Here is a 25395-nt window from a genome sequence, read left to right as displayed (position 1 = left end):
TTTTTTAAATAAACAAATGGAGTATTACAAGAAGTTCAGATGCCATGCTTTTAATTTGTATTATTCAGAATCACCAAGTTTTCAGAACTTCTTTATAAGAATTGGGGGCACTGATGGGATGACCCAGAGGTGTAGAAATCAGTGAGTTTAGATACAAAGGGTCAGATCATTAGACAATTTGCAACTGCTATGGGTTAAATAAATTACATTTACAAAATTCAGTTTTAACTTTCTAGTGCCAAATGCTCAGGCCCAGACTTTCAGAACTGTCATTGCATTAATGCAATTGCAAATGACCAGTTACACATCTGACTAGTTAAGACTAGCAAATTTAATTCAGCAAGTTTAAGACTATCATACTTAAAGACTGAAACTATGATTAAATAAAACATTTTATACTTCACACATGAATCTATAAAAATGTCCTTTACATTTTAATTGATATAGCCAGAAAAATTAAGTTAATTGGGGAACACATACCTCATGTTCACAGATTTTGATTATGACTTTTGCTGTTTGTGTCAATTTGTGATTTCCTAAGGGAATGATAAGGAAAGAGGATCAACTAAAATGACTACTGTCCTAAAATTAGATTAAAATTTACATTTTCCTTCTAAAAAAAGTTCAATATTCAGGTAAATGAGATCCATTTGAAAGGAAAAACATCTAAAAAAGCATCTTAAAGTCTGTATAAATGTAGTGCGTGTGAAAGAAATATATCATTTCCTCCTTAATCCCATGCATAACAAGGAAACAGCTATGTGAAAGGTTTTCTCTAAACACCCCCTCCCAGTCAGTTTGCATTGGGTTGATTCTAAGGGGTACCATTCAGAGTCAAGTTCCAGTCTGGAATTCTCTCTCGTCTGTTCCAGCATTTGCATGGAGATTGTTAAATAGCAGTGCAACTGTATTGTTGAGGCGCTTCTTTTAATTGATACATGAAATATAAAGTTTCCTCAAATAAGCTTTTACAAAGCACCCCACATTCTGCATGCCACTGAAGAACACACATTTTAAGTTGGGACTGCTGGTGAGATAATGAGCACAGATAGTATTTGCTCCTGTGACAGTTCTCCAAACATAACTATTTCTTTAGGCACTAGAATAGTTAAGAGGTAGATATTTTCAGCATTCACCAACTAGACCAACCATTTTCACCAATGCATCTAGAAACTGCTCTACTATTACAGTTCTTTTCACAATTTTAATTTCCTGGAAGCAAGCACACACTTACCCCCATTGTAAATAATGCAATTGTGCAAAATCCATTTGGCATCAGCCAAAAATGCTTCAGTGCAACCATACATTTTCTTTTTAACATTCTGCAAAGAAGAAAATCAGAAATATACAAGGAAGCAGAGATCATGTAAATGTAAAGCACATCCCCCCTTTTTTTAAACTATTTTTCCTATCAATCACCCAATTAATAAATGTTAGTGAACACAATTAATCATGTGGTTGTTAAATATGCAAGAACTGTTTTCAGAATCAGAACATCCCCCATGTACTTTTTTACTACTCCAAAAGGACATTCACTATCAAAATGTACTTCACATAATTAAAAAAATGTATAAGAGGCATTCAATAATTATTTCAAATTTTAAAAAATAGGTAATTCCCTGGTATGATGTATATATGGTATACATCTGTATGCTGTAAATTCAGTCTCCAGTTTCCTCTACTCCCCAATTTTCACTTTACATTACCTGCAATTACTGGGTTAATGGGTCAAGAGAGTTTTAAAAGATAGGGGCCATGTTATAGCATACCTAATACAATACAGTGGTTTGGATTCCCTGGTCCACCCATGGTACAAAGTGAAATTAAAGCAGACAAAGATGTGTGCTGGAGAATTCACCATGTATAGGGGGAAACGTTTGCCTACAGAAAATCATTGGAAGTAGATCTATCACCCTCTGAGCCAGAAAACCACTACCTCACTCCATCTCACTACCAGCAGGAAGGGAGGAAGTGTGTCATGGCAAAGAAAGGGCATGGTGGAGCAGCCTCTGATATGTTCAATTCTATACTGGTGTAAAAACCTAGAGGAATCTCAACTCTGTGGCATAAATTAAAGCTGACCTTCTGAAACTTTAACTTATGATGGGGCCAACTGACTGAGAATCAGGGGGTCATGACTGATTCCTTGGCAGCCTTCCTTCTCCCCGGGAACAAGCTGAGCTCAGATACAATAAAGACTATGCAGTAACTATCTGCAGATTTACCCACAAAAGTGAGTCCAGGACCCAGTAAGGGCAGGAGGATTAATTAAATAGTAAAATGGTATTATACTGATTTTAGAAACAGGTATTATTAACACAAATCAGTACCAAAATACTTACAAACAGTATAAAAAACCAAAACAATCCCAACTAAAGTAACTGAACTTTAAAATAAAGCTTCTTCCCCTAGCTGCAAACCAACCTTTTCTAATGTACAAAGGTCCATTGGATGAAAGATATATTCTGCATAATCTGGGTGTTGATCCAGTGAAACTGGCTTCTGAAATGGCTCTGTCTGTTAAAAAGAAAAAAAACAAGCAAATCACACATTACCAATACCAAACAGCTTCACTAGACCAACATTTGCAATTCCTGCCCTAAACCTACTTCCAGCTGGGAGGTCTGAGCAAAAGTACTTCTTTGGAACTACTGATAATACAATTAATGAAGAAGAAAAAGACTACAACAGAACAGAATGGACCAAAGGGGGTTCATTTCATAGTATATTCAGCCTCTGGTAGCCACAGGCCTGGATTTTAATCTTTTTTTTAGAAACAGCTATAAGAGCATAAGGCCTCCAATTTATGCTTTTCTAAAAACAATTAGGAAGTATCAGATATTATATTTTTCCATCAGGCTTTTTTGGGATAGGCTGATGTTAGATATAGTACAAACCACTTAAAGGGAACAAACAAATTTAACCCAATAAGGATTGTTGCACAACTAGGACAGTAATTCTGCTCAACTGAGACACCTGAAAGATTTCTGGTCTTTCTGACACTCACACCCTGACAGTGCCTCATTTCTCCTCAAAATACCTTTATCAAAGGTGGCTTAACAAAGCAGAACTGTTTTAATTCTCCCTTATTAGATGCTGATTACAGCTGGCCCACTTCAACCTCCCAGTACCACAAAATCCCTCAGAAACTTGGTGGCTCTGTATTTCTCCAGCTGCCAAATTTTATCTTAGTTTGCAGGGAAGAGGGAGAAATTCAGACAGATTTGCATTACCTTAGTTATTTCATGAACCAACTGGTTTCCTGTGACTGAATTACAGAAACAGGGAACCAATACAAAACAGCATTTTATTTTAACAGTGAATTCTGCTTAATAAGGGCAAAACTCTCTAGATTGTGTCATCCTGATTAGGAGGATCCTATTACACACACACACACACACACACACACACACACGGAGAGAGCGAGCGAGCATTTTGTTGTACCATCTATTTTATATTTCAGGATATAAATAATAAAAATCCTAACAAATAAAAGGCACATAGTACCATATTTTTCTAGAATATATGGACTATAATACTTCAGAGATAATCAGTTTCTATTTAAAAATACTAGGATATCTTGATTGACAGGTGTTAGTCACAAGCCTGAAGGAGGAAATACCCCAAATATATTCATTAAGCAAAACCTTTCTAGCTGCATTTTCACAATGCATAGATAATAATTCTTGGCATACTCTTTTGTAAACAATGTACTTTTACTTCTGAAAAGCAGCAGTTATAATTTCTAATAGCTCATTATAATAGCACAAGATTTACACCACCAGAGTTAGAAGATTTTCAAAGGACAAAACTCAACAATACTCAGGATGATGGTCTTCCTAGAAACTGTTATTGTTTCGCTAAAGTATTTATATAAAAGAGATCAGAACTGGTAAGAGCCAATGATTCAAACTCTTGTTTTCATAACATTACTTCTTACTGTAAAACTGTGGACTCAGAGTCATTTTCTGAATTTCCAGTTCTATAATATCGTCTGTGTAGGAATGGGAATGGAAAGCAGTTTATTAACAAAGGATTTGAAACAATCCTTGACAAATCATCTACAAGATCCTCGTCAAATTTATTTCTTTATCACTAGTCCTTGAAATCCACACAGGCTTGCAGAGGGAGAGTGGGATGAAGGTGACAACTGAAGCCTCCTAAAAGTTCCAGACCTACAGCAATTGAGGGATAAAACTAAGACAGATGCCGAGACAGACTCCTGCATGTCAGAGCCATCTTAACCAGCCTTCTGAGGATTCCGTCAGCAGGTGGTGTACTGTCGTATTAGAACAGAAGAAATTGCTAGGAGAACAGGGGCATGGCTGGACCACACTTGCAATTTGGTAATCTCTGGCTGTTAGAGTAGCTCCTTGGAGCCAAAGGCAGCCAAGCACAATTTTAAAGCTGCTCTGAGTTCTGTCAGTTTCTGAATCATCCCCTGGCCAGACCCAGGATCAGGCAAAGATCAAGCATGACATGACAAGTCTGCTCCATACCACTCCCTAATCTCAGGTTCCTCTGTAAATTTACGGGAGCAAGCTAAACTGATAAAATAATTTTAAACCGATATACGTCTGTCCACACGGGGATCCGCACTGGTTTAACTAAACAAGTGCAAGATTGTGTAGAAACATGCCCTCTGTGGAGACTACTCTAGACCCTAAATTTATCTTGCAAATGTACAGAAAAGTTGCAAACTAAACCAATACAAAGCAGGTATAAACCAACGTACCACCAGCCATTTAATTAAATCAATGCAACTTTGTGGTTAGGCCATGCCTATAGCGACAGTTGTAGCCACCGAGCAGCAATGCTGCTAGTGAATAGCTAGAAAGGATTCCTTCCCTTTAGCCCTGGAGAAACATTCAAGCACACAATATTGCTGATAAAAAAAAAAGCAGCAGCAAGCTTTGACTGTGTAGAAATTGATGGCTTAGGCCCTCAACATACCAAGGAAAACTTCTCATTCACCTTTGTTGAGTGGGAAGTGTTGAATTCTATTTTGTAGTTTCACTATATCTACTCTAAATATTGTTAAACTGCTAGCTTAATTCTTCCTTCAATTTATTCCTCAATTAATCCCTGGATCTCATAAAGCAACTGTAAAACTTTAGGACTGCTGAACTTGACTGGGACTCATGAGATTTAGGTTCTGTACCCAGTTCTATCACAGGCTTCCTGGGTGATCTGGGAACAGTCACCTAAGCATTCTGAGCCTCAGTTTCTCCATCTATAAAATGGGGCTTACACCTTACACATAGTGTGAGGTTTTTGATCATTCAGACTCTACAGTGAATATCAAAGACTATAAATAAAATAATTAAACAGAAGAACAACATTATCATCCAAAGTTGTACTAACACTGATGCTGTCTACATTGACACCAGGAAATATTTCATTTTACATGCATACCAACAGATTACCCAGCACCATAATAAATTACATTGCTGTTTACCATCAACAACTACAGATATATGTGAGCGACTAACTAGCTCAAGATCAAATATACAATAAGCTATGCCATAATCAAAATCAACAAAAGGAAACAAACTATGCAGAATTAAATTATACACGCAAGTCTAATGTAAAAAATATTCTCCTTACCCCTGGCTGTTTCATTTTCTGTAGTGCAAACTTGAGCAAGTATGATAGCTGTTCAATGGTGAGCATTGTCATAGCTTTACTCTGCGTTTCTATGCATTCTGCTACAGTAATTTTCTACAAATTAAGATTACAAATATTTAATCAGAAAACACTTCTTGATGACTGTTTTTCATGACTATTTTACATTAAAATGTCCCTTCATTATTCAAGTGGGTGGTAATAGCCATCCCATGAAACTACAACAGTGCTGACAGTGTAACACAACAAATATAACTTATTTCTCAGAAATTTCTTTTATACAATGTATAAACTGAATATATCAGAAAAATTTAAAAAAGACAAGAAAATTATATCCATTTTCTACTACATTATTAATTATTATTATTAAAGTGAATACTGAGTACTTCAATTCCCAAATTTGACTATGGAATTATGATATGAATACTTAAGAAAATTATCTAGGTTCTAACCCAATAAATGCTCAAATCGGTATGTGGTAATATTGAAATAATGAGACAATGTGCAGTTCTGTTCCCAAGAATCACTGAAAAGTATGGGTAAATGTTTACTTATTCCTCTCAAGAAATAATAATATTAATACCCACTGTTTTGTAGGCCCAAAAGAGCAATTTTTTATGCATTGCTGTAGAGCTGATCTGCTCACTAACGGAGGGAGCACAAGATCTGCAGAGCACAAACTCTGCAGAATTAGAGGTACTTGACAAAGTGATAATTCTTTGAAATGTAGCGTTCTCTCCAGACAGGAAAACAAAGGAAGTTGAAGATTTAGGGTTAGAAAACAAAAGTTATCTAGATACCCAAGACAACAGAAAGGTCTTCGGACTACCCCTTCTACTACCTTTTCCAAGGTGCACTCACAATAACAGAAATCCAAACAGAGTAAAAGGAGAACTAATTCTGATTGTGTGACAATTTCCCTCGAATCTCAAGAACAAGAGACACATACACAGGTCCTTATATCAAACTAACCTCACACTCTGGGCAAAACCAATCACCCTCTGGTTCCGCTGTCAGTTTCAGACACTTAGCATGATAAACCCGAGGACAGAGTTCACAGCAGAGGACCTGGCCTTCCCGATGACAAACCCAGCAATAGAAATCATTCCGTCCATCCTGTGGTACAACATCAACAGGGTCTGTGGTGAGTGGCTGCTTCATATAGTAAAACGGACCATGTCTTAGTTCTGACTGAAATGTAGGCAAGAAAGACAGGTTTGGTTTCAAAACAAATCTGTATTTTCAAATAAGTAATAAATAAATAAATAAATAAATAAATGAACAACATTCATAATAAAAAACAAACAGCAGTTTACAGAGCTCATTTAGCATTTGTGCAGGTACATTATCTCATTAAATGCAGAATGGATATTTGTAAATAGGTTTACTCTCTACTGACATGCACACCATTGGCTCACGCTGAATTCATGACTGAAAACAAATTGGGGAGACGGGGAAACAAGCATACAGTGTGTAGGAGACATAATTCAGTAACAAGACTTGTAGATACCCTCATATTTAATACAGAGATGTGTCCTTTAGAAGTGACAGGTCTCCCAATAAGGAGCAATGCAAGCTAAGACTGCTTTGCCTACAATAGGAATTGGCACTGTTGCTGTTAACTGTTTGCACAAAAATCCCCTTAACTATAAATGAAAGCAGTTCAGTGCTAGCATAGGTCACGGCAAAATCATCATCAATAGCATTTCAAAAAGCATGCCTGACAGGGCCAAATTGACCTCAGGCTCCCTAAATTTACTAGTCCTTTGCTGAAGAGCTGCTAACATGCCCTTGGAAATTGAAAAGAATATTCCATTAGGAATTATTCCATTGATGGCACTTAATTTTCTATTCTTTTCCACCTTCATTAATTATTAGGCATAATTTGAAAAAAGTTATACTAATTTTAGACAGAGTTTATTCACTATTATTCCTCATTTAAATTCAAACCATAATATTGTGTGTGACATCATCAACCCAGATTGTGATCTAGTTAGATTTCTAAAGCTACATATCTGAATAGAGGACAAAGTAGGTAGTGCAGGAAGTAATACTCTTCCCTCTGTATCATTCCAGCTGAAGCTGCTTTTTTTCCACCAGAGATGTAGACAGATCACTTTTAGCATCTAAATATCCCACAGCACTTTTGGCAAGGGTAGAGGTTTTAACAGTACTATCCTAGTCAATTTCCAGTTTGGTTGCTATTATGTTCACCTGAGATTTCAATTAAATCTGTAGTACTCATCTCTTTCTATCCTTAAGTGATATGCAGCACTGCTGTGCACTGCTAAACAGGTACTGTGTGTTTCCACCATAGAGATGTGTTAAGTGGCTCCCCCTGCTCACATGCTTTTATATATAGTAATATAACATTAGAGGTTATGCATATATAATACATATACTAGTAAAGACTTCTGAAATCATGTGGAATTAGAGATACTGTAGAAGGCCTTATATACACTAGGAATTGGCTGTCAGTTGATGAAATTGTAACGAACTATAAATGTAGCTGTGAGAGTGAAAACCCCAAGTGCAAAAGGGAAAGCTGTAATTTGCACTGCTAAAACATACTCAGTACTTGAGCAAGGGTGCAAATTAGTTTTCCTAGAGTACACTTGCGATTTCCACCCATCCAGCTACTCTGAGTACAGACCACCAACAGCTGAAATAAGTGCAAATTCCCAATGTAATTTAAAATACCTTATGACTTCACTTGGGGACTAAGCACCAGATAAATTTCCTGAGCAAAGATACTGTTTTCATAAAAACTTCCTTAGAAATCCACACCGGAGAAAGACATAAGAAAATGGTGATAACTGTTTCTAAATAGGTTTCAGAGTAGCAGCCGTGTTAGTCTGTATTTGCAAAAAGAAAAGGAGTACTTGTGGCACCTTAGAGACTAACAAATTTATCTGAGCATAAGCTTTCGTGAGCTACAGCTCACTTCATCAGATGTGTGCATGCATCCGATGAAGTGAGCCGTAGCTCACGAAAGCTTATGCTCAAATAAATTTGTTAGTCTCTAAGGTGCCACAAGTACTCCTTTTCTTGTTTCTAAATAGACGTTTCAGTTTCCTAGAAGTCATGGGCAACTAAGTGTTAGCATGATGGTGCTTGCATCTTTTAAACATTCATCACCTCCCTTCCTTTGAGCCAGGCTGAGCAGCTGAGCTGACCAGTGAGATACATTCATGGGGCTCAAAAAAAAAGAGCCTGAAGGACTGAAAGTGACACTCATTTGCCTTAAAAAAAAAAAAAAAAAAAAAAATCCGCACACTTGGTTTCTGACCATAGCAAAATGTTCTGATAAATTAAAATTCAGCATTGAACATAGTAGTAACCCGCCTCTCGAAAAACTTGTTTTCTCTATGAGTTGAAGCAGCAGCTTTCCACGCTCTCCCAGCTAGTCAAGTCAGGCTCAAGTAGCTAGTCTCTTGGTTTTAAAAGGGGCTTATTGCCTATAGTCTGTATTTATATTAAGTTAACATGAGCTGACTAATAAAATAGAAAAACTAAAGAAAACTACAGTAATATTTACAAACTGATTTGGAGAAATCAATACGACGCTTTACCCAGTTGTGTGAAAAAAAGTTATTGTTAGCTAGAAAAATGAGCTGCAGCCAAGAAGGCTTATGTGATAACTGTCTATTTAAGAGCTCTAATTTTTCAATCTGTTTTATACATGTTCTCTGACTCCATAACTCTTTGGTTACAGTTTTGTAGATTTCATGGCCAGAAGGGACCACTAGGATCATCTAGTCTGACCTCTTGCATAACACAGGCCATAAAATTTTCCAAAAATAATTTCTAGCATGTATCTTTTAGAAAAACAGAATATTCCATATGTATTATTCTAACACACATTGGCATCAAGCAGAAAAGGACCACTTGAAATTCAACATACTCTCAGCCTTCTTTGTACATTATAAAGCAGCAAAAAGGGTATAAAACAAATTTCTACACCAGTCTTCAGATTACCTTTAAGGGTTAATAGGACAGATGGTCAATTTACATGGTAAACAGTTCACTTTCAGAGTGGTTCAGCAATAAGACCAAAAGACTCACTACAAATCCCCAGTTTTGTCTTATCAAAAACAAGAAAGAAATCAAGAATGCCCATTAATTTCAGAGTGGCTTTTGCACTCCACTGCTTTAGAAAAAAAATTTCTCATTAGTTGCTTGCAGATAAATGTGAAGTGATTATTTGGCATGAGAAAGTAAAAATTAAAAAATAAAGCATCTAATATTTAAAATGGAACTTAGAGCTGTCAAATGACTAAAAAAATTCAACATGATCAATCGCAAGTTTAAAAAAAGGTCCTGACTAATTACAATTTTAAATCGCATTGTTAAATAATAATAGAATACCATTTATTTACATATTTTTGTGTGTTTTCTGTATTTTCAAATATATTGATTTCAATTACAACACAGAATACAAAGTGTACAGTACTGATGACGGGTTCTGCTCAATAATGATCCAAATCAGTGTGTATCATTGCACGTTCATTTTCATCATCATGAGTCAGATGTCACCAACAGAAGGTTGATACTCTTTTTTGGTGCGTCATGTTCTGTAGTTTCCACCTCGGAGTTGCTCTTTTAAGACTTCTGACAGCATGTTCCACACCTTGTACCTCTCAGATTTTGGAAGGCACTTGCGATTCTTAAACCTTGGGTTGAGCGCTGTAGCTATCTTTAGAAATCTCATATTGGTACCTTCTTTGCGTTTGTCAAATCTGCAGTGAAAGTGTTCTTAAATCAAACAACATATGCTGGGTCATCATCCAAGATTGCCTTAACACGAAATATATGTCAGAATGCGCATAAAATCACGGAGCAAGAGAAACAATTCTCCCCAAAGCTGTTCAATAACAAATTTAATTAACACATTATTTTTTTTAACCAGCGTCATCTGCATGGAAGCATGTCCCCTGGAATGGTGGTAGAAGCATGAAGGGGCATACAAATGTTTAGCATATCTGGCACGTAAATATCTTGCAATGCTGGCTACAACAGTGCCATGAGAATGCGCGTTCTCACTTTCAGGTGACATTGTAAAGAAGAAGCAGGCAACATTATCTCCCACAAATGTAAACAAACTTGTTTGTCTTAGTGATTAGCTGAACAAGAAGTAGGAATAAGTGGACTTGTAGGCTCTGAAGTTTTACATTGTTTTGTTTTTGAGTGGAGTTACGTAAAAAATAAACTTACATTTTTAAATTACACTTTCACAATAAAGAGATTGCACTATAATCCTAGCATGAGGTGAATTGAAAAATGCTATTTCTTTTACCTTCTTTACAGTCCAAATATTTGTAATAAAAAATAGTAATATAGAGAGCACTGTACACTTTGTATTCTGTGTTGTAAATGAAATCAATATATTTGAAAATGTAGAAAAACATCCAAAAATATTTAAAATAAATTTCAATTGGTATTCTATTATTTTTTTAACAGTGTGATTAAAACTGTGATTAATCGTGACTAATTTTTTTAATCTAGTTAATTTGTTTTTCATTAATCACTTGAATTAACTGCAATTAATTTACAGCCTTAATGAAACTTTACTAAGGAGATAGTGCACAGAAGCCCAGTTTTCGGAGGGTGCACAAACCAGCTTCTGAATTTGTTCCAGCAGGTCAGGTAAACTCTGAACAGTATCATATGGTGCACCTGTAATTTCACCTGGACACAAAAAATAAAAATATCCACAATGAGTGTGACCCTTTGATTCATCTGGTTTGATTTAAGCAATGGCCACTATCCAGTGATTCAGGGGAAAAATTCCCAACCAGGTGCTTATAAAGCTTATAAAGCACCTGGATACTTGTTAATGCTTGTAACAGAGTTAAGGGGGGAAGAGGAAATCCTTCTCAGACCTGGGTTTTGATTTTCCTGATACTATTTCCATATTAATGATGACAAATATTGTTATGAATATATTTTGTCTTTTTAAAAGATCCAGCTAAATTAATTAATATAATTTATAATATATTCCTCAATAACTTCTTTTGTACAGAAGTCCACATGTTGGCAATATGCTAAGAAAAATAGCATTTCATTTGATTGGGTTTAAATTTCCTGGGTTTTGGCTTCACACCGTGCCCCTTGTTTCCATAGATATTAGGGAAGACAAAGGCCTATTTAGCTATCTTGTCCATTCCCACAATCAGCTAATGGAGATCTGCAGTACAATATGAAACTGAGTAAAGAGGAGAAAGCTCCAGATTCATTCTCATTACAACCTTTAATTATTTCATACGCTACTATCGCATTAAGACAATGAGTTCCGTTACCTGCTCTTTATTGTTACTGTTCAATAGGCCAGGTTTCTTTTTCTTTTTAATAGGGCTCGTAGATGCATCTTGTGGGGAATGGCCATTGGAAGAGTGTGGAGGGCTGGGAAACTTCCTCTTTTGTGCTGTGCGTTCAGCAGAGCCAGGATCTATAACGAATACATTAACACATTTAAAGAGTCCATAATATACTTCCTGAAATGTTTGTTGAAAATGCATCCAATCGATAACTACATAGCTCTGCAGTTTGCATTTCTTTACTGTTTCACTGAATTGAGCACTATTTCTCAATCTCTCTTCTACAAGTAGTTGATAAAACTGGTAGCTGGGACATAGCTATGCAATGCTCATACATGCTGTTAGAAAGCTCTCAGCTTACACTCAGGATTAAATTTAAATTTAAAATAAACTTTTCTTGTTTTCATGAGTAATGCTGAAGCATACGGGATACAATAATGAAGCGTAGCAGTGAACAGTTCTTTACTAGAGTTATACCTTAAGTTTAAGGAGCAAAGATACAACAATATTTGTAATTCTTGATGGCAATAGGTCAAGTAACATACTGGGAACCACAGGCTATAAAGCTGAAGAAGGGGAATATAGGAGTCACAAATTAATATGTGGTAAATGAGTAGTCCAGATTTTCTTCCCTTTATTTCAATAAACCTTTGACATTTTTGATCTAGGAAAATTTCACTTGTCTCTTTGGTCCCTAAGATATATTATAAATATGTCCCCAAAATAGTAATATTTGTATATTTATGGCACGTCATAAATCAAGATCTCAAAACTTTTTCAAACACGAATTTTTAACATCTCTGTTATAAGATCTCTGTTGAAGTACCTTCTAAATAAGCCACAACTAAGAAATGAAGTAACTAGTCCAACATCATGCAAGTTTGTGGCAGAACCAAATATAGAACCCTGACTGCTCTAACCACTAGACTACACTCTCTCTCTCAAACAATGTTCCTCCTACTAACATTCTCCTTCAAACTGTAACTGTATCTGTGAAAACCAAGCAAAAATGTGAAGGGACCAGGAAGAAAGATTCAGCCCCAAAAAACAAATTGACCAGCTTGCTTCAATGAACACCCATCAAGTCAGCCTTCTTTCTCACATTAAAAAACAAACTAACCAGCCAACAAATGAAGCCTCCAACCAGGATTTTAAGCATTATCTGTTCCCCACTGAAAAATTATGTAATAGGTTTGAAATCCTCAAAGGACTTATTATAAATTTTGAATTTATTAGCGTTTTTATTCTTGGCCTCGATTTTTGTGTTTGATTAAGATCTTTAAGAGGAATTATTTATGGTCAAGAAAAGGTTAACCTCTATTTAAACTGTCTCTTGTGAGAAAGGACTGACAATGAGTCAAAAGATACTGGAGGAAACACAATATATGAGTATTTTTTATTTTTTTTTCCTTGTTACCAAATTGAATTGATTTCTAACGAACATGGAAAGTTTGGCTGAGTTACAAAGAATTTACTGCCATATTTTAGAAAGCACAATTAAGTGATCAGCTGTAGTAGACAATCAGCTCTTACTGAATAAGTCTAGCATTCATCTTTGGTTTGTCAAATTACTTAATAGGCTTAATTTAACACTGGCTTAAATTTTCCTTAAACTTTTTAAATGAACAAACAGAGCAGTAAAAGTCTGAAACAAAACAGGTTAAAAAAAAAGTTTGGGAGACTTTTCCCATGGGTCTCTTCAGTCACTTCTCCTCTTCATACAAATGCCTGCCAAACTGAGACTGGTCTACACTTAAAAATCAGGGCTGTGAAAAACATTGTGTCCTGATTACTGTGGTTAGGTTGACCTAACCCCTGGTGTAGATGAGAGAAGGTCGAAGGAAGAATTCTTCCATTGACCTAGGTACCACCTCTCAGAGAGGTAGATTAACTATATCAACAGAAAAACTTAGGAAGGGTCTACATTATGCACCACAGCTGTGGCTGTAGTGTAGACATGGCCTAACACTAACCATTTCTAACATGAAGCAATTTTGCTGATTTACAAAACATCCCAAAAGATGTAGCACTCTTAACTAAACTGTATTGTAAGACCTGTTTAGATCCAGAGGGCTGCAACAGAATTACATAGATTCATATTATATTGCACATCACGTCACAGAGTTCATACTGAAATGGCAGGACAAAATGAACTCTAGAGTAACATTTACTGTTCATCAGCAAGTCCATCCATCCTCTTCCTGCATCACATATGCACACAGACACACACACACGCACCCTCCCTTAACATCACCACCGTAGGGCCTAGTCTAGTCTTAAGAAGTTTTGCTATACTTAAAAAATATTTTTGCCAGTATAAGCCTAATCTCCATTATGAAGATTTGCCAGTACAGCTAGCGTAAACAAGGGTATGTGTTGCAGCCGCCATCCTCCAAGGGAAAGGTAAGATCTCCTTCCTAGTTCATCAATATCTAGCTTTAGATTTCTAAAGATGTAACCTGTTCAGACACAAGGCACTCTCTTTCTCTCACAACCTGAGGCAGAATGGACTAGCTCCACCGCACTATCAGCGCTTAACACCTTGTCCAGGACAGTTTTTGTTCTGGGCTAGTAGAGTGCCTAGCACAATGGGGTCCTGGAGTATGGATGGGGCTCCTATGCACTATGGCAATATAATAACAGTAATAATATGCTGGGTTTCACTGAACTAGTGTAGCTGCACTGCTCTGGTACAGCATGTATACACTAGGGGATTTGCACTGATGAACTCACAGCAGTGTAAAAAAGCCTCATCGAGACATTAAGGCCTAAGTTTGACACTGGGAATTAAATCTTGGTGTGCCACAACAGTGCAGATCATTGTCAAAAGACTAACGTATGTTTGCATATTTAATTTTCTAAAATGTCATTGACAGAGATTGTGTATTTTATACAGCCATGAGCACTCAGACTAGCTAGAAAAAGTAGAATAGTGTCCAACCAGCTACAAAAGTTATGTGCCCCAGAAAGTTACAGACAGTTGCTCATGTAACTGAACATTCTTGGCCACAAGCCCAGTCACAAATACGTGCAGAATCTGAACACAGCTGCTGGTCTCAGGAAAGCAACAGCTTGAGAAAATAAATACTGAGAGGCTGAAGCAATTAAATTTGCTCATTGTGCAAGTTCAGGAAATGCTCCAGCAAGGATTGTACTACCGGTAGAAAGTATGTCTATGATATTGGGATGTATTTAGAGAATGCACAAAAATCACAGACTTGGAGAAGAATATAAACAACTATGAAAAAGAGAAACTGTTGGCTAAGAAGGTGCTTGTGCTAGCTCAAACCTATTTATGAAAACACCAACAGAATCTAACCCAATTAGCAATGAACTCTTCTCAGGTGGGGTCAATCATACAACAGTAATTATGATAGGCTGATCAACTGAGAACGAAGAGGATGGTGGGAGTTAATTGTTGGAACTTCCAGTAAAATATTTTAAATATGTCTTCTAATGTTAGAGGCAGTACAGCAGAAAGTGATTATCTGGAATTTTCTAGACAGGGCAGTTACTTCCCAGGACAGGTACAGTGCTGTATGGCATCTCCCAGGAGGTCCACAACACTGCAGCAGATCTCTGGCCAGTGATTATCAATAAACAATATGATGAAATAAAGTAACCATTTAAAATAAAACCACCTCACGCAAAAACAAGAAAATCAGATGGAGGAAGGTACAACCAAAAAAAGGCACTTTCAGAGGACTATTCATCCGAGGCCCTACCTACATAAGAAAGTTACACTGGTTTAATTAAAGATATTCTTTTAAACTAGTGCAAAAGGCTGTGTGATCACTTGATTTAAGAGTGGTTTATTTTGATTTAATTTAAATAGATTCCTAGTCCATTTAAACAAAAAACTAAATAAATCTGGTTTAAACTGCCTAAGAATAGGGTTAAGCTAACTCTTAATCAGCAAAATAAGAATGACCACACAAGGGTTTGCACTGGTTTAACTAAACTGTTTTAAAACTCAATTTAATTTAAACCAGTGCAACTTTCTTGTGTAGACAACACCTGAGAATATTCTTTAGTGAATACTGAAAAGTGTCTTGAAGCATAGGTGCCGACTCCATGGGTGCTCCGGGACTGGAGCACCCACAGGGAAAAAATGGTGGGTGCTGAGCACCCACCGGCAACCCCCCTATCAGCTACCCCCCACCCCTTCCAGTGCCTCCTGGCAGGCCCCACAGATCACTGCCTCCCCCTCCCTCTCTCTCCCACTCCCGCTCGCCGCAAACAGCTGTTTCACAGTGCGCAGGAGACTAGGCAGGGGGGAAGGAGCGAGAACACGGGGTGCTTGGGGGAGTGGGCAGAACTGGGCAGGAAGAGGCTAGGTGGGGGTGGGGAGGGTAGAGGCGGGGTGAGGGTGGGGCCTTGGTGGAAGGGTGGGGGTGGGCCTTGGGGCAGAGCTGGGTTTCACTGAGAACCTCCTGGTACTTTGGAAAGTCGGCGCCTCTGCCCTGTAGAAACATTAATGATATCTCACAACCATCACATAAGGTACATAAGTGCTGCATTATAATTTTCATTTGACAATGAAAAAATGGAGGCACAGAGGGACTTGCTGAGGCAACTGAGCAAGTCAGAGTCAGGAACAGACTGGGTGCCTCCAAGCAGTAAACACGCTCCCACCACATATAAATATCAATATAATTTAGAACAACTGATTGCCTCTGAAACAAAACTGAGGTCTATGTAGAAACTGTTTATAAGCAGAGCTGATGGTGACATCTACAGTTAAGGTTGCCTGAGACCTACCACAAAAAGTGTTTGTTTTCAGTTCCTTACAATTTTGCCAAACTTAATAATTTATTTTGAAATTTTACATATCATGTCAACTTTAGCCTGAACGTTTTTGAATAGTTTCAACAAAACCAATTCCAAGAACAAAATTGTGGGGATACTGAGTTTGGGGAGGGACGGAAAAGATGGGGAGAAAAATACAGGAGTCGGGGAAGATGGGTAGAAGAGTAAGGTTGGGACAGGCTGAGGGAAACAAGATATAGAAGGGGTCAGGCTTGGGGAAGGCGAAGAGACAGGGGCAGAAGGTTCTGAAACCTCTAGAGCACGTTCCCCTCCAGAACCTGGAATGGAATCCAGGATTCTGGAGTCTCTACAGTCCTCTCATGTAAAACCCATTGGCCAAATACGTTTAATTCCCTACTGGCCCAGACAGACACTAACAGCTCATTACTGCTATCAGTCAGTCCATTATTTGAAGTAGCAGAGATCTGTGCTGTGGATCTAAAGGTCCCAAACCAGCTGATGATACACATGGGAATCAGTATGGTTCCACATTCTAAAAATTGTGCTTTTCAGTTCGCTGATTTGAAAATTTAGAAGATGGCATTTTAACAAAAAATGTGAAAAGTATGGTTGCAAAGTCAAACACGCAAACATTCCCAAATGCCAGAATTAAGAATGCCTGTGCATATGCATTATGATTCAGTCTTTAATTACATAATCACATACTATTTTCTCCACAGGACCTATGCTTCATTCATTCAAGGCACAGGATAGATGGACCATGCTCAGTGAATGACTCAGGGGTGTTTTGGGAAGGAAGATGTAGTCTGTAGAAGCCCTTATTTGTTGATGAAACTGAAAGATTTATAGTGCAAGAGTCAAGGTACTGCAGATAGAGAAAGGATGGTCTCAAGTTTGAGGCAATTTAATATGCTGGAGACCAGGATTCTATCCCTGACTCTCCCACAAAGTTCCTGTCATGCTGGGCAAACCACTTGAACCAAACTTTTCATGTGTGGCCGTCAATTTGTGTGCCTTTCATTTGCTTGATGCCTAACTTGAGATACCTGGGGTCTGATCTGCAGATATGCTGAGTACTCAGAATTGCAAGTGAAATCAATGCCAGCTATGCTCTGAACATACAAAGTACTATAATAATGCTGAGTACTCAGAAGTTAGGTTTTTCAAGTTGGACACCAAATATCAGTGAAAACTTTTAACAATTTTGGCCTTAAACTCCTCTGTGCTTCAGTTTGCCCATCTGTAAAAGAGGGATGGCATAATGATAAATTTATTAGGGTTTATGAGTGCTCATGATCAGAAAAACCCATGAAGAAATTAATATGTCTGTATTCAATGTAGGGTTTAAATAGTAAGTAGTAAATGAGACATATGGCTACACAAACGATAAGTATGAAAAGAAACACTGAATGGCTTCCCGTTCAGTTAACACCATCCATCCTGTGCACTGAATGAGGAAAGGGTCTTGTGGAGAAAACAGTAAGTGATCATGTAATTAAAGACTGTGTCATCACACATATGGAGTGGGGAGAGGATGTCAAATTATGGTTGAACAGGCAAACCTAATTCTGGGATTTCTTAACTTCTGAGTGCTTGAACTTCACAATCTTAATGTTCTTTTAACATAGTTTTTTTCAGATGTGACTGAGAATAGACACTTCCATGCACCCTTCTAAATTCTCCTATTAAGCCCACTTCTTGTTTTTCATTGGGTTATTATTAACTACTCTCTAATGCTGCCTGTGCTGACATGGGTGCCTACAAATTTCTCCTCAATCATCCACCAGGGAATGACTGAAATCAAACTGGTTATACCTAAAGGTTAAAATCATTAGTTCCACATGTAATCATGTGGCTTAAGGAGCAATAACTTGTGCCCCCAAGAGACAGAACAAAACATACTTAACCCTGAAGCAACCTAATCTTCACAGTTTATGATTACTTAGGTGCCCAATTTTACATGACAGTAATCCAGCTCGAGTGGATAAGTTATGATGGTATGGTAATATGGTTTAAACAGTGGAGGGAACTAGATTATAAAACAGAAAAACAGAATATCCTTCCAATTACATTCCACAGATCTGATCTTCTTCCACTGTAAAGTTTCAGAGGAAGTTAATCATGTTTTCTGTGTTCTGTACATCACTAAGCATACACACACTGCCATCACTCAACAATAATCATTCTGCACCAACTGAAGTCAATAATAAAAGTCCAGCTGACCTCAATGTGAGCAAGTGCTGATGTAAAAAACATGTAATTTCTTCTTGGTTCTCCAATGATGCTCACCCAAAAAACTAGTCAGGTGACACAAACAAGTCACATTACCAGGGAACATGACCTGCTCAGCACTAAAGATGTCAGGACTTGTCTACATAGAGCAGTGGTTCTCAACCCATGTACCAGTGTGGGCCACATATGCTGCTCCCTATGTGTTATGTGGGCTGCATCCACACAATATATATAAAGAAAAGGAGTACCTGTGGCTCTCTCCTTTTCTTTTTGCGAATACAGACTAACACGGCTGCTACTCTGAAACCTGACAATATATATACTACCTGTATGGCCCTGAGGATGTCTCATGGGCCACAGCTGTGTGCTGATTGGGCCGCAAGTGGCCTGCAGGTCGAGAACCACTGATAAAGAGGGTCTATATTACACATGGTTAAAAAACCCCAACTTTTTCCTAGTGGATGCATCACAGAATTGCACCAGTTTAACTTAAGATGTGATTTTTAAAATGATTTACTTAAACTAGTGCAAAAGGCTGGATGGACATTCCCATTTTCCTTTAAACCTGGCTTCTTTGGATTTAGCTTAGGCCTTGTCTACACTGAAAAGTTTGCCATTTCAACTATGTCGGCATAGTAAAAACAGTAAAATCTCCCTATTTTAGGTACAGTTATACTGGTATAAAAAAGTGCTTATATCAGTATAGCTTATTCTGGTTCAGGGAAGCAAAATAAGCTATACGGTTTTATACAGGTATAACTGTGTCTTTGCTTTTAAAGGCATAGCTTTTTTGAAAAAAATATTACACCCATAAGAGACTTAGTTTTGCCTGTAAAACGTGTAAAGGTAGACCGGGCTTTATTTTTTAGAAACATGTTCAAACTAACCTGAAATAAGCAACTCTTAAACTGAAATAAAAGGGTCCACCCAGGTTTCTTTAGTTTAACTAAACCATTCTAATTACATTGGTACAAGTGTATATGCAGACATGGCCTCAGTTAATGTCAGTGAGACGGGAAGCAAACTGATTAGGAAAAGCAAGGACAAATTGATTTGATTATATTTCTTCTAAACTATCCCTAGAAAAAGAACAACAGAAAAAAAAGAGTTCCAAAGTCTGGAGTTGATGGAACTTCAGACTTTTATTAAACAACTATCCTTTTTAAAAATGGGGCTGGAAGGAAGAATGCATTTCTATAAATTAAATTAAAATGCTCGGAATAAAAAGGAAGAGTATTATGACCTAGAATCTAACCAACTATCCTAAACTTTCTATACTTGAATGGGGAATCCCAGTCCTCTAAATTCTAGGGATCTTGGTCTTCCCTCCATTTTAAATCCGCCACTGATAACATGAAATGTAAGAACAAAAGTGACAATATCCATTCTGTTTATAAAACAAAAATGGTTTACCCCTAAAAGGAAGTCAGGAGTAGAAATTCATGTTTGCCCAATATGAAGTTATTTTCACACTTCTAAGTAGGACATTACAAAGAATAGAAAGTAAAAAATTAAGAGTATGAAATTTCCCTCCTCCTACTTTCTCTTCTCCCCCCTCTACAAAAGTTTGGGAGTACCTATTTAAAAACGGAAATCAGAAGAAGAAAATAAAACAAATAGTAAAGCACAATAAAGATAACGGATTCCAAGAAGGCAGACTTTGGCAAACTCAGGGAGTTGGTAGGTAAAATCCCATAGGAAACAAGTCTAAGGGGAAAAACAGCTCAAGAGAGTTGGCAGTTTTTCAAAAACACATTATTAAGGGCACAAGATCAAACTCTCCCACTGCGCAGGAAAGATAGGAAGAGACCACCCTGGCTTGGCCAGGAGATCTTCAATGATCTGAAGCTCAAAAAAGAATCCTACAAAAACTCAAAACTAGGTCAAATTTCAAAGGATGAATATAAACAAACAATCCAAGCATGTAGGGACAAAATTAGAAAGGCCAAGACACAAACAAGATTAAACTAGATAGAGACATAAAGGGCAACAGAAATGTGAAAATGAGAGAAGTGCTAAAGGAGACTTTTTTGTTTCAGTTTTCATCAAAAAGTTTAGTAGCAATTGGACATCTAACAATGAATGCCACTGAAAATGAGGTAGGATCAGAGGCTAAAATAGGGAAAGAAGAAGTTAGAAATTAGACAAATTAGATGTCTTCAAGTCACCAGGGCCTGATGAAATATATCTTAGAATACTCAAGGATTGACTGAGGAGATATCTGAGCCATTAGTTTCAGAGTAGCAGCCGTGTTAGTCTATATCTGCAAAAAGAAAAGGAAAGGAGTACTTGTGGCACCTTAGAGACTAACAAATTTATCTGAGCATAAACTTTTGTGAGCTACAGCTCACTTCATCGGATGCATGCAGTAGAAAATACAGTGGGGCAATTTTATATATACAGAGAACATGAAACAATGGATGTTACCATACACACTGTAACGAGAGTGATCAGGTAAGGTGAGCTATTACCAGCGAGGGGGGAAGGGGGGAACAGACAAACAAAAAAAACCCTTTTGGGTTAGTGTTTTTGTTGTGTGGCGTGTGGTTGCTGGTGAGTAGCTTTTATGTAGAGACTGTCCGGTTTGTCCAATGTACATGGCAGAGGGGTGTTGCTGGCACATATATCACATTGGTAGATGTGCAGGTGAACGAGCCTCTGACAGTGTGGCTCATGTGATTAGGCCCTGTGATGGCATCTCCTGAATAGATATGTGGACAAATATAGTGCTAATTTTTAAAAAGGGAAATGAAGACAACCTGGGGAATTACAGACCAATCAGCTTAACTTCAGTACCCAGAAAGATAATGAGCAAATAATTAATCAATCAATTTGCAGACACCTAGAAGATAAAAAGGTGCTAAGTAACAGTAAGCAACAGGGTAACAAGCCTTTTTTTGGGGAGGGGGGAATAGATGTGGTATATCTTGACTTTAGTAAGGCTTTTGATACTGTCTTACATGATCTTCTCATAAACAAACTAGAGAAATGCAACCTAGATACAGCTACTATAAGATGGGTGCATAACTGGTTGGAAAACCGTTCCCAGAGAATAGTTATCAGTGGTTCACAATCAAGAGGGAAAGGCATATCAAGTGGGATCCTGCAGGGATCAGTTCTGGGTCCAGTTCTGTTCAATATCTTCATTAATGATTTAGATAATGGCATAGACAATACACGTATAAAGTCTGTGGACAATACCAAGCTGCAAGGGGTTGCAAGTGCTTTGGTGGATCGGATTAAAATTCAAAATGATCTGGACAAACTGGAGAAATGGTCTGAAGTAAACAGAATGACATTCAATAACGACAAATGCAAAGTATTCCACTTAGGAAAGAACAATCAGTTGCACGCATACAAAAGGGGAAATGACTCCCTAGGAAGAAGTACTGCGGAAAGGGATCTGGGGTCATAGTGGATCACAAGCTAAATATGAGTCAACAGTGTAACACTGTTGCAAAAAACCCCAAACATCATTCTGGGATGTATTAGCAGGCGTATTGTTAGCAAGACATGAGAAGTAATTCTTCCAATCTACTCTGTGCTCCTCAACTGGAGTACTGTGTTGGCGCAACATTTCAGGAAAGATGTGGACAAACGGGAAAGTCCAGAGAAAAGCAACAAAAATAATTAAAGGTCTAAAAAACACGACCTATGAGGGAAGATTGAAAAAAAAACTGAGTTTGTTTAGTCTGGAGAAGAGAAAACTGAGGAGGGACACGATAACATTTTTCAAGTATATAAAATGTTGTTACAAGGACAAGAGAGTAAAATCGTTCTCTTTAACCTCTGAGGATAGGACAAGAAGCAATGGGCTTAAACTGCAGCAAGGGCGGTTTAGCTTGGACATTAGGAAAAACTTCCTAACTGTCAGGGTAATTAAGCACAGGAATAAATTGCCTACGGAGGCTGTGGAATCTCCGTCATTGGGGATTTTTAAGAGCAGGTTAGACAGACACCTGTCAGGGATGGTCTAGATCAGTGGTTCCCAAACTTGATCCGCCGATTGTGCAGGGAAAGCCCCTGGAGGGCCGGGCCGGTTTGTTTACCTGCCGTGTCTGCAGGTTCGGCCGATTGTTGCTCCCATTGGCCGCAGTTCGCTGCTCCAGGCCAATGGGAGCTGCTGGAAGCGGCCCGGGGCCGAGAAATGTACTTTCCTTGCACAAGTGGCGGAACAAGTTTGGGAACCACTGGTCTTGAAATACTTAGTCCTCCCTTGGGTGCAGAGGACTAAACAAGGAGACCTCTCGAGGTCCCTTTCAGTCTTACATTTCTATTATAAGATAAGAACTGTAGAAGAGAAAGATGCAGTTATGACTCCAGTGCCAATATCATCGAAGTTTGATTTGGCAGAGCAGACTTGAAGAAAATGTAATAGATTTGGATATCAGAAACAGGGGACCTCCCAATTATACGAACTGCAATATCCAAGCAGAATATACATCACAGCTTTGTGATGTATATTTCCCTTTTGTTTTCTCCCAATGCTGGTGCTGCTACTGCACAGCCATGTTAAAGCGCTTTAATGTTGGTAGTGAAGACATACCCTTAGTGACAAGGCCTCTCCACGGGGGACAGCAACCCCAGGCTGTAGATACTCTTGCTGCTGCATTCTCATATGTTTTATGTCTCATCTCATACGTTTTAACACAGAGGTGAGAATTTAATCATCTCTTTGTAATTAAATACTTGGTATCACTGCATGAACAGTACATACATAGTGTACTGCTAAGCAACAGTCACAAAATGTATCCTCTATTCTGGAAATCCTGTTTCATTAGTCACTTCACTTTCACATTCAAAATACTTTCAGAAGTTTACTGCTATCCCCCTAAGACAAAAGTCTTCAACATAAATCTGCAGCCAAGAACATGCTGAACAGGTTAGAATACTTACAATAAAACGGGAATGTCTTACTGTTCTACATGAATAGAGTTTTTCCACTTTTGTTTTTTAACATTTATGTTACCTCAGGGACATCATACAGGTTTTAGAGAAGGATGGTAAAATGGTTAAGGGACTAGCGGCTAGCCCAATACTTGGGAGACCTGGGAGACTTGCTTGGGCAAGTTACTTAGGGCCTGATTTTGAAGGTATTTAGGGATGGCTATGCTTGACCCTCAATGGGATTTTGCCTCCCAAGTGCCTAAATCCCTTTAAAAATTATATTTAGGCTCCTATATCAGTTAGGCACTGCAATGCTGAACAAAACTACATCTAAATATCTTTAAAAATATTGGCCCAGTCTCCCTGTGTCTGTTCCCCACTGGTGAAATAGGAATAATAGCACTGCCCTACTCAAGGGTATTGTGAGGATAAATACATTAAAGATTGTGAGGTGCTCAGATATTATGGTGATGGGGATCACAAGGAGAATCTCAGTTAGCGGTATGCCTCCATTTTATGTACTGAATGAATTTAAGAGTGGACAGTTCTGCCAGACTTAAAGGTGACCAGCAAATAGGTCAAAATTTGGTTTATGTAATTGTTTGTGTGTGAGAGTGAGAAAGGTTGTCGAAGGATCAGTTCTCTCTCCCAACTGCTTTTTAAACCAGGAAATTCAGGTTCGGTCACCTGGAAGAACCTCTAGTTGTCAGAGAACCAGTGAAATTAAATCACCAACAAGAGAACAGAAATAGAGCAACTGAGAGGGAAAGATAGTTAGAGTGGGAAGGAAAATGACTAGTTTGCCAAGTTTTAGACATTTTTTCTAGACACTTATAATTATACGCAGATAGTGGTTGTAATGTTATGAAAATGTTTTGTCACCTTCTCTCTTCCTTTCTAAAAACCACTTGGGAAACCAGATGTGATCTCTCAAATTTCTTCCCTAATACTAGCCTATATTGATTTTCACACACATACAGAAAAACTATGAGTGAGTAGTAGTTACTGCTACTTCAGAAAAATAATCCATAAATTAGTTATCTGACTAAATAAATCAATTATTTCATCATTTCCATTCTTCTCTGAATTCCATCTAATTTTGGGTGTGCTCTTATCAGTGAAAGATGCTATCTTAAGAATCCTGGACATGGAAGTCCTCTGTCCACAAAACAAACAGTATAAGCAGCATTAACTCAAGCTCCCACCCCCACCCCACCCGGGCTTTATCCTAACACTGAGAGAACCCTCTTACAGGTAAAGAGGTCGTTCAGGTTGTATGCGCATTTAATCCTCCTCTAAATGTTGAATTGGTAGGGATCAGAAAATTTCATTTTGCCTTTGTAAAATACAAAGTGTGTCGTGAGAGTCTAGTTCCTTGGATTTCTCACAAACACTTGCATGCTTGTGAATACATAAAGTGCCATGTTTCAGAGTAGCAGCCGTGTTAGTCTGTATTCGCAAAAAGAAAAGGAGTACTTGTGGCACCTTAGAGACTAACAAATTTATTAGAGCATAAGCTTTCGTGAGCTGCAGCTTATGCTCAAATAAATTTGTTAGTCTCTAA

The 25395-nt window shown here is 37.8% G+C and overlaps 1 protein-coding gene across 10 annotated transcripts in view; it reads right to left on the bottom strand.

Annotated features, from left to right (window-relative positions):
- The window catches only part of ZMYND8 (zinc finger MYND-type containing 8), a 128594-nt gene that overhangs the window by 54954 nt on the left and 48245 nt on the right, over window positions 1–25395 (bottom strand). For 7 of the 10 annotated variants that reach the window (XM_038369271.2, XM_038369272.1, XM_038369277.2 and 4 more), the window contains 6 exons: window positions 11925–12073; window positions 6598–6816; window positions 5608–5721; window positions 2425–2517; window positions 1235–1322; window positions 481–536 (listed from right to left, as the gene is read on the bottom strand). In XM_038369271.2, coding sequence (XP_038225199.1) covers window positions 481–536; window positions 1235–1322; window positions 2425–2517; window positions 5608–5721; window positions 6598–6816; window positions 11925–12073 — 719 coding nt within the window. The remainder of the gene's footprint in view (window positions 1–480; window positions 537–1234; window positions 1323–2424; window positions 2518–5607; window positions 5722–6597; window positions 6817–11924; window positions 12074–25395) is intronic. The other 3 variants (XM_038369274.2, XM_043495695.1, XM_043495697.1) reach the window with 1 other exon arrangement.

Source organism: Dermochelys coriacea, chromosome 13 (genome assembly GCF_009764565.3).
Source record: "Dermochelys coriacea isolate rDerCor1 chromosome 13, rDerCor1.pri.v4, whole genome shotgun sequence".
Taxonomy (NCBI): Eukaryota; Metazoa; Chordata; order Testudines; family Dermochelyidae; genus Dermochelys; species Dermochelys coriacea.
The sequence above is the reverse complement of the archived record's forward strand: the minus strand, read 5'-3'. Positions and strand labels throughout refer to the sequence as shown.